General features: G+C 46.0%; 1 protein-coding gene across 36 annotated transcripts in view; it reads right to left on the bottom strand.

Moving 5' to 3' along the window:
* Positions 1-16,196, bottom strand: part of PTK2 (protein tyrosine kinase 2) — a 332,755-nt gene that overhangs the window by 63,620 nt on the left and 252,939 nt on the right. For all 36 annotated transcript variants that reach the window (XM_084848676.1, XM_084848672.1, XM_084848681.1 and 33 more), the window contains 3 exons: positions 3,405-3,505; positions 1,274-1,389; positions 181-281 (listed from right to left, as the gene is read on the bottom strand). In XM_084848676.1, coding sequence (XP_084704802.1) covers positions 181-281; positions 1,274-1,389; positions 3,405-3,505 — 318 coding nt within the window. The remainder of the gene's footprint in view (positions 1-180; positions 282-1,273; positions 1,390-3,404; positions 3,506-16,196) is intronic.

Here is a 16,196-nt window from a genome sequence, read left to right as displayed (position 1 = left end):
AGCCACTGGAGATTAAAGGTTGCCAATTGACACCAGGAAGGTGCCAAAAAATAGCAAAGTGATTCATTTATTGCAAAAAGCTGTCATGATTTTCAACATTATTTTTCTCAACATAGGTTACCCTTTTTGAGCTGCAGCAAGACTCCTGGCCCTGCCTTTGAGAACATCCCACCTCCTTACCTTTATAATATGTGCTATCTTCCATATACCGGGACAAACCGAAATCACCTAATTTCACACAGTCCGTGGAGGACACCAGCACATTTCTAGCAGCAATATCCCTGCCAGAGGACACAACAGTTATTCCCTTTTATAGATGTAAGATATCATAAGTCTGATTTCTAGAAACCTTGGGCACATTTCATCACATTGTTTTCATGCAAGACATCTGTCATGATTCCCCTTATCTTTCCTCATGGAGCAATGTGCAAGCACCCAGCAGCTCTCACATCAAATCACAGAGGAAATGTAAGAGATGTACTTTTGACAATACAGAGAAAACAGTGAAACTTCCCCAAGCTACAAATCAGGATGGTTCTGGGTTGAATCTCACCTCTGACATGAAATCACTGAGTGGCCTTAGGTAAACCACTCAATCTCAAATCTGAGAATACTACTACCGATCTATCTTATAGGGTTGTTGTAATGATTATAACGTATGTGAAGTGCTTCAAACACTTGGTGATAGGCAAATTCTAAGTTTCATAGGTGCTTCTGTCATCCATATTTAATGCAACATTTTCTTCGCTCTGAAGAATGCTTGATTACATTAAAAACAAAGAGTCCGTTTAATCTTGTTGCTCTTCATTTAAGTAAATCACTGTCGAACCCTCATGTTTTGAAGTTCACAGATGGTTTCTTAATAGCATTTGCAAATCAACAGAAGACGTAGCAGACCCACTTTATGACTCACTTGGTACAAATATTAAAGCACACACACACTAAAAGAGGCAGCCCAGCAGGTGTCACCCTTGTCTCTCGTGTGCAGCTGGATTCTCAACAAATAAAAAACACTAATAAAGGGAACCATAAATTAAAGATGCAAACAAGCGGATTTTGAAATGTTGAAATATTATTCACACATTTTATTCTTTCATTAAATTAAGTCAAAATAAATGAAATAGGTCTAGGCAACATGAGAGTGCAGTTCTGGATTACAAAACATTTCCTATAACTATTATATCCAACAGTAAACACGGTTGTTAAACCAAACAATTACATGTACATCTTTGCAGTTTTAAAACTAACATTTTGCATGCTGATGTTGTCTTACCTATGTACAAATCGTTTGCTCTCTAAGTAGGCAAGTGCTGTGCTAAGCTGATATGCATACAGTATCAAAGATGCCAGATCCAAGCTGTATTTTCTTACTTGCAAAAATGATCTCAGCTTTATGAATAAAGGAGAGAGAAAAAAGGTCAGACCAAATAAAAATATATTTGACCAGGTGGGACCTGCAACAAAACGTTGCATCGTAGAGTGCTCCTAGTCAGTGTTCCAGCCAGTCATGCCCTTTTCCAGGATACTCTATTCCATTCCTCTCTCCCCAGTTTTCCTTCTGGCCCCGCTCCCCCAAACAGACACTAAGCATTATATGGCTACTGAGCATACTCAGTACAGGTTCAGACAATCATGGGGGGATAAGTAGCCATTGTGGCTTCTCCCCTGCCCCTGTGCGTGCCATGCGTGCACCCGTTGTTTACATAAATATTCGCGCTGCAGCACAGGTTGGTGTGTCATGTGAACCCAGCACACAGCGTGGTGGGGGTAGCTTCGTACCCACCCTACAACCCATTACATGCAATCGGGACTGTAGAGTGGGTATGAAGCCACCCCCGCTGTGCCAGGTTCACACGACACGCCAACCTGCGCTGCAGCCCGGGTGATTATGTTAACAAAGGGGCATATGCGTGGCACATGTGGGGGCGGGGGGAGAAGCCACAATGGCTTCTTTTGCCCCTGTGATCGTCCAAACACCCCCTCAGTGTTCCCTGAGCTGCCTTGGGGAGTGCCCCCTTAGCTTTTTTCCTAACGCAGTTCTCTGCCACACTGTTTGTACTCTCCCCCCACTGCCCCGCAAGTACAAGAAGTCTCTCAGATCTGGCAAAAGTTCTCTAAGCTGGCAGTGCACACATTGCCCCTGGAAGAGACAGTCTCGCTCCAAGGCGCAATGTGTGCTCTACCAGCTTAGAGAACTTGCTAGTTATGAGACTTCTTGGACTCCAGGGTGGGGGGGGCGGGGGAGAGTACAGACAGTGTGGCAGAGAACTGCTCTGTCAACTGAACAGAAGTGTCAACTTTCTTTGCATCTTTATTCTGCATCTATTTTCTATCAATAAACTGTCATTCTTTCACACAAGTGGCCTTGCTTCATCTTAGGAATCTAAAAGAATCCATTTTGATTGGGCCCTGACAGAATCAGTACCCGAGATCATTACACCCTTCCAGCCCAGTCTGTGGCAAAAGCAGAGCCCCAGGCTACTGCCTAAGATAAAGCCATACCTGGTGGCATCCAGCTGATTGCATTGGAACGGAACTGCCCCTCCCTTATTATATTAATTTGTCAGTTGGAAGGTATTTCTATATATGGTAATCCTCTTCAATATTTTCTTTAAAAAAACAAGTAATATGAATCAAAGCATTTTTGGAAAAAGAAAAAAGCAAGTCACTGAGAGGAGTTAAGAGCAGCACTGAGGGGATAATTATTGAATTTCTAACAATAATGCTAAAGTATGATTTATTGTTTCATTTATATCTCATCTTTTCCTCTGAAGAGCCCAAGGCAGAGTACATAATCCCCACTCCCATTTTATTCTCACAACAACCCTGTGAGGTAGCTTAGCCTGAGTATTGGTGATTGGCCCAAGGTCACTCAGGGAGCTTCATGGTCAAGTGGGGGTTTGAACCTGCATCTTCCCAGTCTTACACCACTCTGGCTCTAATTAAAAGGGAACTGAGCTGCATAATCAGTGACACACATAACGTTTACCCTACTCCAATTCTCCATCCTGATTTATGCAAGTCAATTAGGAATAGTCCTTGCAAAGGCAATACGGCTCAACATGTTACCCATCAATATGCATGTCCTGTGCAGTGTGTACAAAGGTTTTTATTTATGATCAGTTTCAGCTCTCTTGTTAACAGAAAACCCCTTTGAGGACTATGACTCAAATCAGCGCTGAGGCAAACAGGTGCAAGTCTCTCATCTCCAATGGAGTTAATGCCCAATTACTCCAGGGCTGAATTGCAATCTATGATTCTGCAGCTGCAGAGTTTTGATGGCCCTGCCTTGGAGTGCAATATTCAAACAGTATACATGGCTGGGAAAACAAGTAGTCCTCCCAAACCTCTTTATAGAACATCTGTGAGACTCAGATAGGCATGCACTTATTAAGTCTTCCTACCTCTCCCAGCGTACAGAGCTCCATAATAATCCAGACAGGGTTTTCTGTGATAACGCCGATCAACTTGACAATGTGGGGGTGATCAAACTGGCGCATCGTTACTAGAACAGAGAAAGAAAGCGTTGTCATTACATGCAGGCACGCGGTAATCTGAAGTACGATGGGCTGGTGGCTGAATGACCATTCCTGCTGCAAGCGGTTGAGCTACAAACTCCAGACTAAGTAATCAGACTAGTCAAAGCACTTCATATAATGTAGCTTCCCTTGAAGCAATCTCTGTGTGAAATATGTTTTATGTGGCAAGACATTTCGCATGTTCCAGCTCACTATGTGCTCAGCATCCAAATCCAATGCATTGTGGAGGCTGAATTATGTGGCAGGATAGTTTCAAGCAGCCTCCATGTGGCCACCTTATCAGCCCAGTGCAGATTTAACTTTTCCCACAGCTAAGGAATCAGAAACACTCCCTGGGTTCATGCGCATATTTTCCTCTTTGGTTCCCCTCCTATCTTCTCACTTTACTTCCTCCTCCATTTCCAGCAATGACTGTGGTTAGTGTTATTTATTCACAGAGATTACTGCTAATTATGATTAGTTTTAAACAAGCATTTGAAACTAACTATGGTTAGCACTAATCTCTGCAGATGTAGTCCTGATGCAACACAACCATGATTAATATGGAAAAGTAACACGAGGGGGATGGAATGCACAAGCCAAAGGAGTATTCCCAATCTCTTAGCCATGCTTAAGATCAGGAGGTGTAACATCTGTGTGAATAGCCCAGACCTAAGGGACAAGACAACACTTAATTAATGTCTTTCAATAGGTCTAAACCAGGTACCTCAGCTTAACAAAACTTCAGTCAGGCAGCCTGCAAGTTGCAACACTGCAGAAAATTAATATTAGGCATGGTGGTGGCGGTGGCAGAGTTGTATAGCAGCCCAGCAATTTTTTAAAGCCTTAGTACCTCTTATCTATTCATAATGTTTATAAATACTTCAGCTATTTATTCCTTATAGTAGAAGGAGGAAAAATGGTTCACTAGCTAGATCGATGCATGATGATGTTATAGCAGTGACAGTACATGGCACTGACATGCATATGGTGTCCACACACAAAAAAACTCATTTAGTGCTTTGGTTTGTATCAGATCTTATTTGTTATGAGCATAATTACCCTATTATCAGTCTCAGCAGCATAACAGCAATACCTTGCACATAACAAAATGTGCATCTATTTATTCATGCTGTGGAAAAGATAGCATTCTCTAGCTGAACCTGGAACATCAGCCTTTTATCTCATGACACATACAGAAGCCTTCCAAAAACATACGTTAAAGTAGCAGTTTATCTTGGCTGCTCATGCTTTTGTAGCTGTTACAAATGATGTGTTGGTTGTTGTTTATTTGGTCAGTCGCTTCCAACTCTTCCTGACTTCATGGACCAGCCCACACCAGAGCTTCCTGTTGGCTGTCGCCACCCCCAGTTCCCCCAAGGTCGAGTCCATCACCTCCAGAATATCATCCATCCACCTTGCCCTTGGTCAGCCTCTCTTCCTTTTGCCTTCCACTTTCCCTAGCATCAGCATCTTCTCCAGAGTATCCTGTCTTCTCATGATGTGGCCAAAGTACTTCAGTTTTGCCTTTAATATCCTTCCCTCAAGTGAGCAGTCTGGCTTTATTTCCTGGAGGATGGACTGGTTGGATCTTCTTGCAGTCCAAGGCACTCTCAGAATTTTCCTCCAGCACCACAGGTCAAAAGCCTGGGGAAGGAGGACCAGCCAGCAGCTGCACCAGGCAGATCCTGAGCCTGCTTCTGCCCCCACCCACAGGTACTTCAGGCAGGGCTGCCAGAGGAAGCGCCTCGGCGTCGCGCCAAGTGCGACGCTAAGTGCGCACTTAGCGTCGCACTTGGAGTCACATAGGATCTGAAGACCTACCCACCTGCCTCTCCAGAGACACCAGCAGCCACAATACCAGCATCAAATAGCAGCAGCAGCAGAGGGCAGCAGCTTTAAAGACAAGGGGAAAGGGGCAAACGTGGACTTTATCTGCTCCTTCTTAGCTGCTGCTCTATTTTATCTCTTTTATCTTTTATATTTTTTAAACTGTTGTGCATTTTATATCCTAACACTTTAATATGTGCCTGGGAGGACTATTGGGAAACTCAGGGGGTGGAGGAGGGACCACCATAACTGTGGTCACAGGCAGGGGGAGGTATGGCGTTGGGGGATTAACAGGCCAGCTGGGGAGAAGAGGGGCTAGACACCTTACAGCTGTCCCCTCTTCTGGTTCTTCCCCCAACCTGATGGTTCCCGGCAGCCTTACCAGTTTGCCCTCGAGTCTGGTGGTGCTGCTGCTGAATGCCAGGTCGGCCCAAAATAAAAACTCCCTCATCCATGATTTGATTGTGTTGAGGGGGCTGACCTGGCATGTATTACTGAGACCTGGGTGGGGGAACTGGGAGGGGTCACTCTCTCTCAGCTGTGCCCTCCTGGGTACTCGGTGCAGCACCAACACCGACTTGAGGGTCAGGGAGGGGGGGTTGCCGCGGTCTATAGGAATTCAATCTCCCTCTCCAAGCTTCCTGCTCATTCGAGTGCAGATCTTGAGTGTCTGTACCTTGTGTTGGGTACCCGGGACAGATTAGGGATTCTGTTGGTGTACCGCCCACCCCGCTGCCCATCAGACTCCCTGCCTGAGCTGACAGAGGTGGTTTCGGACTTGGTGTTGAGGACCCCCAGGATGATGGTCCTGGGGGATCTCAACTTCCATGCCGAGGCCGCTGTATCCGGGGCGGCTCAGGACTTCATGGCCGCCATGACAACCATGGGGCTGTCCCAACATGTCATCGGCCCAACGCATATAAAAGGACACACGCTTGATCTGGTTTTCTCGACTGGGCAGGAGGATGGTGATCTGAAAGTGGAGGAATTAACATCTGTCCCTTTGTCATGGTCAGATCACTTCCTGCTGAGGTTTAGACTCCTGGCGGCCTTCCCCCTCTGCAAGGGTGGGGGACCTATTAAAATGGTCCGCCCCCGGAGATTAATGGATTCCGACGGATTCCAGAGGGCTCTGGGGGATTTTCCCACTGGTATGGCTGGTGCTCCTGTCAAAACCCAGGTCGCTCTGTGGAATGCAGAGATGCCTCAGGCAGTTGACACCATCGCGCCCAAGCGCCCTCTCCCTCTGAGCAGAGCCCGGCCAGCTCCTTGGTATACACCTGAGCTGAGGGCAATGAAGCAAGAGGGGAGACGGCTAGAACGCAGGTGGAGGAAAACTTGTGCTGAGTCTGACCGAACACAGGTAAGAGCCCACTATCGAGCCTACTCTGTGGCGGTGAGGGTGGCAAAGAGGCAGTTCTTTTCCACCAGCATTGCATCTTCTCAGTGTCGCCCGGCGGAGCTTTTCCGAGTGGTTCGTGGCCTGTTACATTCTGGGCCAGGGAGAGAGACGGTGGAACCCTCGGTGGCACGCTGTGACAAGTTTGCATGGCACTTTGAGGATAAAGTCGCTCAGATTCGTCATGAATCGGACACCACCATTAATGCAGTTCCATTGGTAGAGCCGTTCAGAGCACCAGTTTTATCGGATGAGTTTCAGTTACTGAGGCCTGAGGATGCGGACAAGGTGCTTGGCCAAGTCCAACTGACCACTTGTGTGCTTGACCCTTGCCCTTCATGGCTTATTAAATCAAACAAGGAGGGGCTGTCCGGCTGGGTCCAGGAGGTTGTAAATTCCTCCTTGAGAGAGGGAGTGGTGCCTGCCGCTTTAAAAGAGGCCATAATTAGACCACTCCTGAAAAAGCCTAACCTGGACCCAGAGGATGTTAACAATTATAGGCCAGTGGCCAACATCCCCTTCCTGGGCAAGGTGCTTGAGCGGGTGGTTGCAGGACAGCTCCAGGCACTGTTGAATGAAATGGATTATCTAGATCCATTTCAATCGGGCTTCAGGCCTGGTTTTGGAACGGAAACTGCCTTGGTCGCCCTGTGGGATGACCTCTGCCGGGAGAGGGACAGGGGGAGTGTGACCCTGTTGATTCTCCTGGACCTCTCAGCGGCTTTCGATACCATCGACCATGGTATCCTTCTGGATAGGTTGTCTGGGTTAGGAGTTGGAGGCACTGCACTACAGTGGTTCCGCTCCTACTTGGATGGCCAATTCCAGAAGGTGGTGCTGGGGGATTATGGCTCTGTGCCATGGCAATTGTGCCATGGGGTTCCACAGGGCTCTCTTTTATCCCCCATGCTGTTTAACATCTACATGAAACCGCTGGGGGAGGTTATCCGGAGGTGTGGGCTGAGGTGCCATCAATATGCAGATGACACCCAGCTCTACCTCTCTTTCTCATCAAAACCAGGTGAGCCAGTGGCTGTTCTGAATCAGTGCCTGGGCAAGGTAATGGACTGGATGAGGGCCAATAAATTGAAACTCAATCCAGACAAGATGGAGGTACTGTTAGTGGGTGGTTCGTCCACCCGGCTAGGTGATATTCAACCTGTTCTGGAGGGGGTTGCACTCCCCCTAAAGGAGCAGGTTTGTAGTTTGGGGGTGCTCTTGGATCCAGAACTGTCACTTGAGGCACAGGTGAACTCAGTGGCACGGAGCACTTTTTATCAGCTTAGGCTGGTATATCAACTACGCCCTTATCTGGACAGAGATAGCCTAGTTATCCATGCTCTGATAACTTCTCGTCTGGATTACTGCAATGCGTTATACGTGGGGCTGCCTTTGAAAATGGTCCGGAAACTTCAGCTGGTCCAAAATAGGGCAGCAAGATTGTTAACAGGGACTGGCCTGCGAGCTCATATTACGCCAGTACTTTTCTAGCTGCACTGGCTGCCAGTCCATTTCCGGGCCCGATTCAAAGTGCTGGTGTTAACATTCAAAGCCCTTAACGGCTTGCGACCAGGTTACCTGAAGGATCGCCTCCTCCCATATGTGCCTGCCCGGACCTTAAGATCATCATCAGCGGCCCTTCTCCATGAGCCCCTGCCAAAGGAAGTGAGGCGGGTGGCTACTAGGAGGAGGGCTTTTTCTGTTGTGGCACCCTGGCTCTGGAATGAGCTCCCTAGTGAGGTTCGCCTGGCGCCTACATTGTACTCCTTTCGGCGCCAGGTGAAGACCTTTTTGTTTTCCCAGGCATTTTAGCTTTCTAAATTTTTATCTTTGCTGTTTTAAATCTGTATTTTAAACTCCTGTACTGCTGCTAGGTTTTATTGTGGTTGTATTGTTATATTGTGGTTTTAATGTTCTATATATTTTAAATTGTTTTATTGTGTGTTGTTTGGTTTTAATTTTTGTGACCTGCCCAGAGAGCTTCGGTTATTGGGCGGTATAGAAATGAAATAAATAAATAAATGAATGAATGAATGAATGAATGAATGAATGCATCTATCTTCCTTCGCTCAGCCTTCCTTATGGTCCAGCTCTCGCAGCCATAGGTTACTACGGGGAATACCATTGCTTTAACTATGCAGACCTTTGTTGTCAGTGTGATGTCTCTGCTCTTCACTATTTTATCAAGATTTATCATTGCTGTCCTCCCAAGAAGTAAACGTCTTCTGATTTCCTGGCTGCAGTCAGCGTCTGCAGTAGTCTTTGCGCCTAGAAAGACAAAATCTGTCACTGCCTCCACATTTTCTCCCTCTATTTGCCAGTTATCAATCAAGCTGGTTGCCATAATCTTGGTTTTGTTGAGGTTTCACTGCAACCCAGCTTTTGCACTTTCTTCTTTCACCTTCGTCATGAGGTTCCTCAGCTCCTCCTCACTTTCAGCCATCAAAGTGGTATCATCTGCATATCTGAGATGGTTAACGTTTCTTCCAGCGATTTTAACTCCAGCCTTGGCGTCATCAAGCCCAGCACGTCGCATGATGTGTTCTGCGTACAGGTTGAATAGGTAGGGTGAGAGTACACAACCCTGCCGTACTCCTTTCCCAATCTTAAACCAGTCCATTGTTCCGTGGTCTGTTCTTACCGTTGCTACTTAGTCGTTATACAGATTCCTCAGGAGGCAGACAAGATGACTTGGTATCCCCATACCACCAAGAACTTGCCACAATTTGTGATGATCCACACACTCAAAGGCTTTAGAATAGTCAATAAAACAGAAATAGATGTTTTTCTGAAACTCCCTGGCTTTCTCCATTATCCAGCGGATACTGGCAATTTGGTCTCTAGTTCCTCTGCCTTTTCTAAACCCAGCTTGTACATCTGACAATTCTCGTTCCATGAATTGCTGGAGTCTACCTTGCAAGATCTTGAGCATTACTTTACTGGCATGTGAAATAAGTGCCACTGTTCGATAGTTTAAACATTCTTTGGAGCTTCCCTTTTTTGGTATGGGGATATAGGTTGATTTTTTCCAATCTGTTGGCCATTCTTGTGTTTTCCAAATTTGCTGGCATATGGCATGCATCACCTTGACAGCATCATCTTGCAAGATTTGAAACAGTTCAGCTGGGATACCATCATCTCCTGCTGCCTTATTATTAGCAATGCTTCTTAAGGGCCATTCAACCTCACTCTTCAGGATGTCTGGCTCTAGCTCCCTGACCACACAGTCAAATCTATCCCCGATATTATTATCCTTCCTATACAGATCTTCCGTATATTCTTGCCACCTTTTCTTGATCTCTTCTGCTTCTGTTAGGTCCTTGCCATCTTTGTTTTTGATCATACCCATTTTTGCCTGGAATTTACCTCCGATGTTTCTAATGTTCTAGAAGAGGTCTCTTGTCCTTCTTATTCTATTATCTTCTTCCACTTCCGCGCATTGCTTGTTGAAAAATAATTCCTTATCTCTTCTGGCTAACCTCTGGAATTTTGCATTTAATTGGGCATATCTCCCCCGATCACTGTTGCCTTTTGCTTTCCTTCTTTCTTGGGCTGCTTCCAGTGTCTCAGCAGACAGCCATCTTGCCTTCTTGGTTTTCTTTTTCTTTGGGACGTTTTTGGTTGCCCAAGGTCACTCAGGGAGCTTCATGGTCAAGTGGGGGTTTGAACCTGCATCTTCCTAGTCTTACACCACTCTGGCTCTAATTAGAAGGGAATTGAGCTGCATAATCAGTGACACACATAACATTTACCCTACTCTAATTCTCCATTGCCTCCTGAACAATGTTGCGAACTTCTGTCCATAGTTCTTCCCGGACCCTATCTACTAAATCTAGTCCCTTCAATCTATTCTTCACCTCCACTGCATATTCATGAGGAATATTCGTGAGCTCATATCTAACTGATCTGTGGGTCTTCCCTATTCTCTTTAGTCTGATTCTAAATTGTGCAATAAGCAATTCGTGATCTGAACTACCATCAGCTCCAAGTCTTGTTTTTACCAACTGCATAGATGTCCGCCACCTTTGGCTACAAAGGATGCAGTCAATCTGATTTCGGTGTTAACCGTCTGGTGAAGTCCATGTATAAAGTCATCTCTTAGGTGTTGGAAGAGAGTGTTTGTTATGCACAGTGAGTTGTCTTGGCAAAATTCTATCAGCCTATGTCCTGCTTCATTTTCTTCTCCCAGACCATGCTTGCCTGTAATTCCAGGTGTCATTTGACTACCCACCTTAGCATTCCAGTCTCCAGTAATGAAAATAACATCTTTGTTTGGCGTACTATCCAGTAGGTGCTGCAGATCCTCACAGAACTGATCTGCTTCTGCTTCTTCAGCATCTGTGGTTGGGGCATATATTTGGATCACTGTGATGTTAAATGGATTACCCTGAATTCGAATTGAGATCATGCTGTCCTTTTTTGGATTGTATCCAAGCACTGCTTTAGCCACTTTATTCTTAATTATGAAGGCTACTCCATTTCTTCTGTGGTCCTCTTGTCCACAGTAGTAGATCTGGTGGTCATTTGATGTGAAGTGGCCCATTCCAGTCCATTTCAGCTCACTGACACCCAAAATGTCTATATTTAATCTTGACATCTCCCCAATAACCCCATCCAATTTGCCCTGGCTCATAGATCTTACATTCCAGGTTCCTATGGTGTGTTGATCTTTAAAACATCAGATTCATCGTTCACCACCAGCACCGTCGGCTGCTAGCCATCCTTTCGGCTTTGAGCTAGCTGCGTCATCACATCTGGGGCTAGTTGAACTTATCCTCTGTTCCTCCCCAGTAGCATTTTGACCATCTTCCGACCTGGGAGTCCCATCTTCCGATGGTATACTGACATATCTCTGGTTGTACTGATCCATTTAGTTTTCATGGCAAGAATACTGGGGTGCGTTGCCATTTCCTTCCCCAGGGATCGTATTTAGTCTGACCTCTCTGCCAAGACCTTCCCATCTTGGGTGTCCCTTCACAGTTTAGCTCATGACATCATTGAGGTGCTCAACCTCCAGCACCACGACAAGCTAACGATCTCCTTTGCTGAAACAAATTATGTGTGCTATTTCTCAATTTAAACTGTTTATTACAACTCCAGATTTATGAGTCAATGCACTCCTTCTGTACTTCTATATTTTATGTTTTGGAGGGAGGGAAAACAGTCTTATTCTTGTCAAGGACTATTCTTATCAAACATTGCAATGTCTTCACAATCAAAATAATGCAGCAGCCAGACTGTTCGTTATGCGTTTTAGAGACCATATGTCAGTGGTCTTGAACCAAATACACTGGCTTCCAATTTGTTTCCAAGCCCAATTCAAGGTACTGGTTTTGATATATAAAGCCCTAAACAGCTTGAACCTGGGCTATCTGAGAGACTATCTCCTCCCATATCAGCCTACCTGTAATTTGAGATCTTCATCAGAGACACTGTTACATGTCACACTATTAAGAGAGGGTAGGCTGGTGGGTATATGAGACAGGGCTTTTTGTGTAATGGCACCTCAACTGTGGTACTCCCTCCCAAGGGAGGTCAGATTGACTCCATCCCTACTGAGGTTTCGACTAGCAGTAAAAACTGTATTGTTTTACCAGACATTTGGGCTTTTAAAATTGTGGTCTGTTTTTAAAGAATGTTCTGTTTTTTTATATTGTTGTGATTTTATTGTTCATTGCTTTGAGGGACCCAGTGGGATGAAAAGCTATATATAAAATACTTTTAATACATAACAAATAAATAAATCCTAGAGATGTAAAAATTTCAGGAAATTCTGAAGTTGTAGTTGAAAAATTGTCCCCCGTTTTCTGCCCAGAAAACACAGATTTGGGGAAAAATTGGAATACATCCAGTATTTACTTTCCTAGTGAAGCTGAACTTATTTTACAATTTTCACAATAGAAATGTGTATTTATAACTGCATATAAGGTAACATCCCCCTGACCAGACTCACTGTGAAGGAACTGGCTCACTTTGAGTGTATATACCTCTGCCTTGGGACTAGGGACAGATGGATTCCTGCATTGAGCATGGGGTTGGACTCTTGTAGCCCCTTCTAACCCTACTATTCTATGATTCTATGGGCATTCTGTTAGTGTACCAGCCACCCCGCTACCTAACAGAGTCCCTAACTGAGCTCACATAGCTGGTCTTGGAGCTGGTGTTGGAGTCGCCCAGGCTTTTAGTCCTGGGCAACTTCAACATCCCCTCGGGTCCAGCTTGCCAGGTGCAGCCAAGGAGTTCAACACATGAAGCTGATCACATGCTCGATTTGATCTTCTGCTCCAGTCAGGAGAATGATTGGTGGGTGGAGGTTCTATCTGTCTCTACATTGTCATGGATGGATCACTGTCTGGTCACGGCTAGTATTTAGGGATGGCAGAGAATTCCGCCACGGATTCCAGTGAGGCCGGATTCTAAAGAATCTGATTCTAAAGATTCTAAAAAATCCCCCGGAATCTGTGGCAGAATGGCCTCCTGCCCCCCTGCAGAATCTCCGTGGGACGGCACTTACCTGGGGCGGATGTGGCGGATTCAGCAGCGGCGATTGCCGTCCTTGCAGCCGTGATAGGCTACGTAAGAATTTACGTAGCCTATCACAGCTAACCCCACCCCCCAAAAAATCCCAGTGTACACAAATGGCGGCGGCTAAAGCGGCCATTTGCGTTCCCTATTTTTCGCCGATTTATCTTACGTAAATATTTACATAAGATAAAACGGCGAAAAAAGGGGAACGCAAATAGTATAGTGGGTGCTATTTGTGTTCCTTTATTTTTCGCCATTCTAGCCTACGTAAATATTTACGTAGGCTAGAACGGCGAAAAATAAAGGAACGCAAATAGCGCCCACTATGCTAGTTGCGTTCCTTTTTTTCGCTGTTTTATCTTACGTAAATATTTACGTAAGATAAATCGGCGAAATATAGGGAACGCAAATGGCGGCCGCCGTAGCCACCACCATTTGCATACACTGGGGGATTTTTTTGGGGGGTAGCCATGACAGGCTATGTAAATTCTTACGTAGCCTATCACGGCTGCCTGGCTGGATGCAAATGGTGGCCGCTACGGCGGCCATTTGCATCCACAGCAGCCTGTCCGCGGCCGGAAATCTGGCTGCGGACGGCCCTGGCCAGCTGCTCTGCAGCCTGGCCGCAGAGCGGAGCCAGCCATCGAGGATTCCAGGGGGGAGGACTGGATCGCCTCCACCCCCATCCACCCCCACCGCGAAAGATTCCGCGAAAAGGTGAGTTTTGTACATCCCTACTGGTATTACGGCTACTACCCGCCTCCGCAGGAGTGGAGGACCAATTAAGATGGTCTGCCCCCAAAGGCTGATTGATCCACTGCAATTCCAAAATGCCTTGAGGTCTACCGCCAACCCTGTCGAGTCCCTAGTCTCTCTGTGGAATGAAGATCTGACCAGGGTTATTGACACAGTTGCTCCTAGACGTCCTCTCCTACCCGCTTCTAAACAAGCTCCATGGTTTACAGAAGAACTGAGGGAACTGTAACGGCAAGGACAATGACTAGAGCACTGATGGTAGAAAACTCGACTTGAATTCAACAAGACACATCATAGGGATCATTTAAAGACCTATGAACTGGTGACACATGCAGCGAAGAGAGCTTTCTAACTACACTTATTGCATCCGCAAACTTGTGCCCAGCTGAGCTGTTCAGGGTGGTTAGGGAGCTGAGTCAAGCCCCCCATACACACACTGAATCCAATCTTAGAGCCTTCAGTCGCTTGCTGTGATGCCTTTAATGAGTTTTTCGTGGATAAAATCGGATACGAGCTGACTTGAACACTGTCATGGGGATAGAAATCAACAGTGGGGTGTCCAGCAACTCTGCTTGCATGAGTAAACTGGATCAGTTTCAGCTTGTGGCTCCTGATGATGTGGACAAGCTGCTTGGTTTGGTCAAAAAGACAACTTGCCCACTCGATCCCTGCCCTTCCTGGCTTGTAGTCCAGGGAGGGGAGATGGTAAAGCAACTTTTGCTGAATATTATTAATGCCTCCCTAAGGGAAGGTAATTTTCCATCATGTCTAAAAGAAGCAATTGTTAGTCTGCTTCTGAAGAAGCCTTCCCTTGACCCCCTAGACTTCAATAATTATAGGCCAGTAAGTAATTTACCATTTGGGGGCAAGGTAATAGAGAAGGCAATGTCTGTTCAACTCCAAGCAGTCTTGGATGAAACTGATTATCTGGACCCATTTCAAATTGGCTGCAGAGCGGGATACGGAGTTGAGACTGCCATGATCACTTTGGTGGATTACCTTCGCCTGAGAATTGATAGGGGGAGTGCATCCCTGTTGATTCTTTTGGATCTCTCAGCGACTTTCGACACCATCGACCATGGTATCCATCTGGATTGCCTGATGGAGCTGCGGGTTGGGGGCAGTGGTTCTGCTCTTTTCTCTCAGGATGATTCCGGATGGTGTCACTTGCGGACAGTTGTTCCTCGAAAAAGGAACTATTATGTGCAGCCCCTCAGGGCTCCATTCTATCCTCAATGTTGTTTAATATCTACATGAAACCACTGGGAGAGCATCAGGAGGTCTGGGCTGAGTGTTATCAGTATGCTGATGACACCCAAATCTATTTCTCCTTATCATCTTTATCCAAGGAAGGTATGACTCCTCTGAATGATTGTCTGAAATCAGTAATGGGCTGGATGAGGGAGAACAAGCTGAAGTTGAATCCAGGCAAGACAGAGGTGCTCATCATGAAGGGTCCTAATTCAGGTATTGAGGTACGTCAACCAGTTCTGGATGGGGTTGCACTCCCTTGAAGGAGCAAGTTCGTACCTTGGGGGTGCTTCTTGACCCAACCCTGCTCCTGGCACCCCAGGTGGAGGCAACCGTGAGAAGTGCCTGTTATCAACTTCAGCTGATATGCCAGCTATGCCCATTCCTGGAACATGTGGACCTGGTAACAGTGGTGCACGTGCTGGTAACCTCTAGGCTTGATTTCTGCAATGCACTGTACTTGGGGCTGCCTTTATATTTAGTTCGTTAACTTCAACTGGTACAAAATATGGCAGCCAGGTTGGTCTCTGGGACACCCCATGGAGACCATATATTACACCGGTTTTAAAATCTTTACACTCACTGCCAATTTGTTTCCAAGCAAAATATAAAGTGCTGATCCTTAGCTTTAAAACCTTGCATGGTCTAGGTCTAAGGTACTTTATGGAGTGCCTTCTCCCCTATGTCCCAGTCCACCACCTAAGGTCCCCTGAGGGCTCTCTGCTGCAGCTGTCTCATGTGAGACTGGCAGCCACACACAAGAGGACCTTTTCCTTTGCTGCCCCTCCATTGTGGAATGACTTGCCAGTTGAAATGTGCCTGCTGACCTCATTGTGAATGTTTTTAAGCAGGCATTAAAGATGCTGTTATTCCGGTAGGCCTTCCCTTTTTAGAACTCTTATTTCTTTTGCTGACTT

Source organism: Heloderma suspectum, chromosome 4 (genome assembly GCF_057233095.1).
Source record: "Heloderma suspectum isolate Gila_16-S chromosome 4, 16-S_ref, whole genome shotgun sequence".
Taxonomy (NCBI): domain Eukaryota; kingdom Metazoa; phylum Chordata; class Lepidosauria; order Squamata; family Helodermatidae; genus Heloderma; species Heloderma suspectum.
The sequence above is the reverse complement of the archived record's forward strand: the minus strand, read 5'-3'. Positions and strand labels throughout refer to the sequence as shown.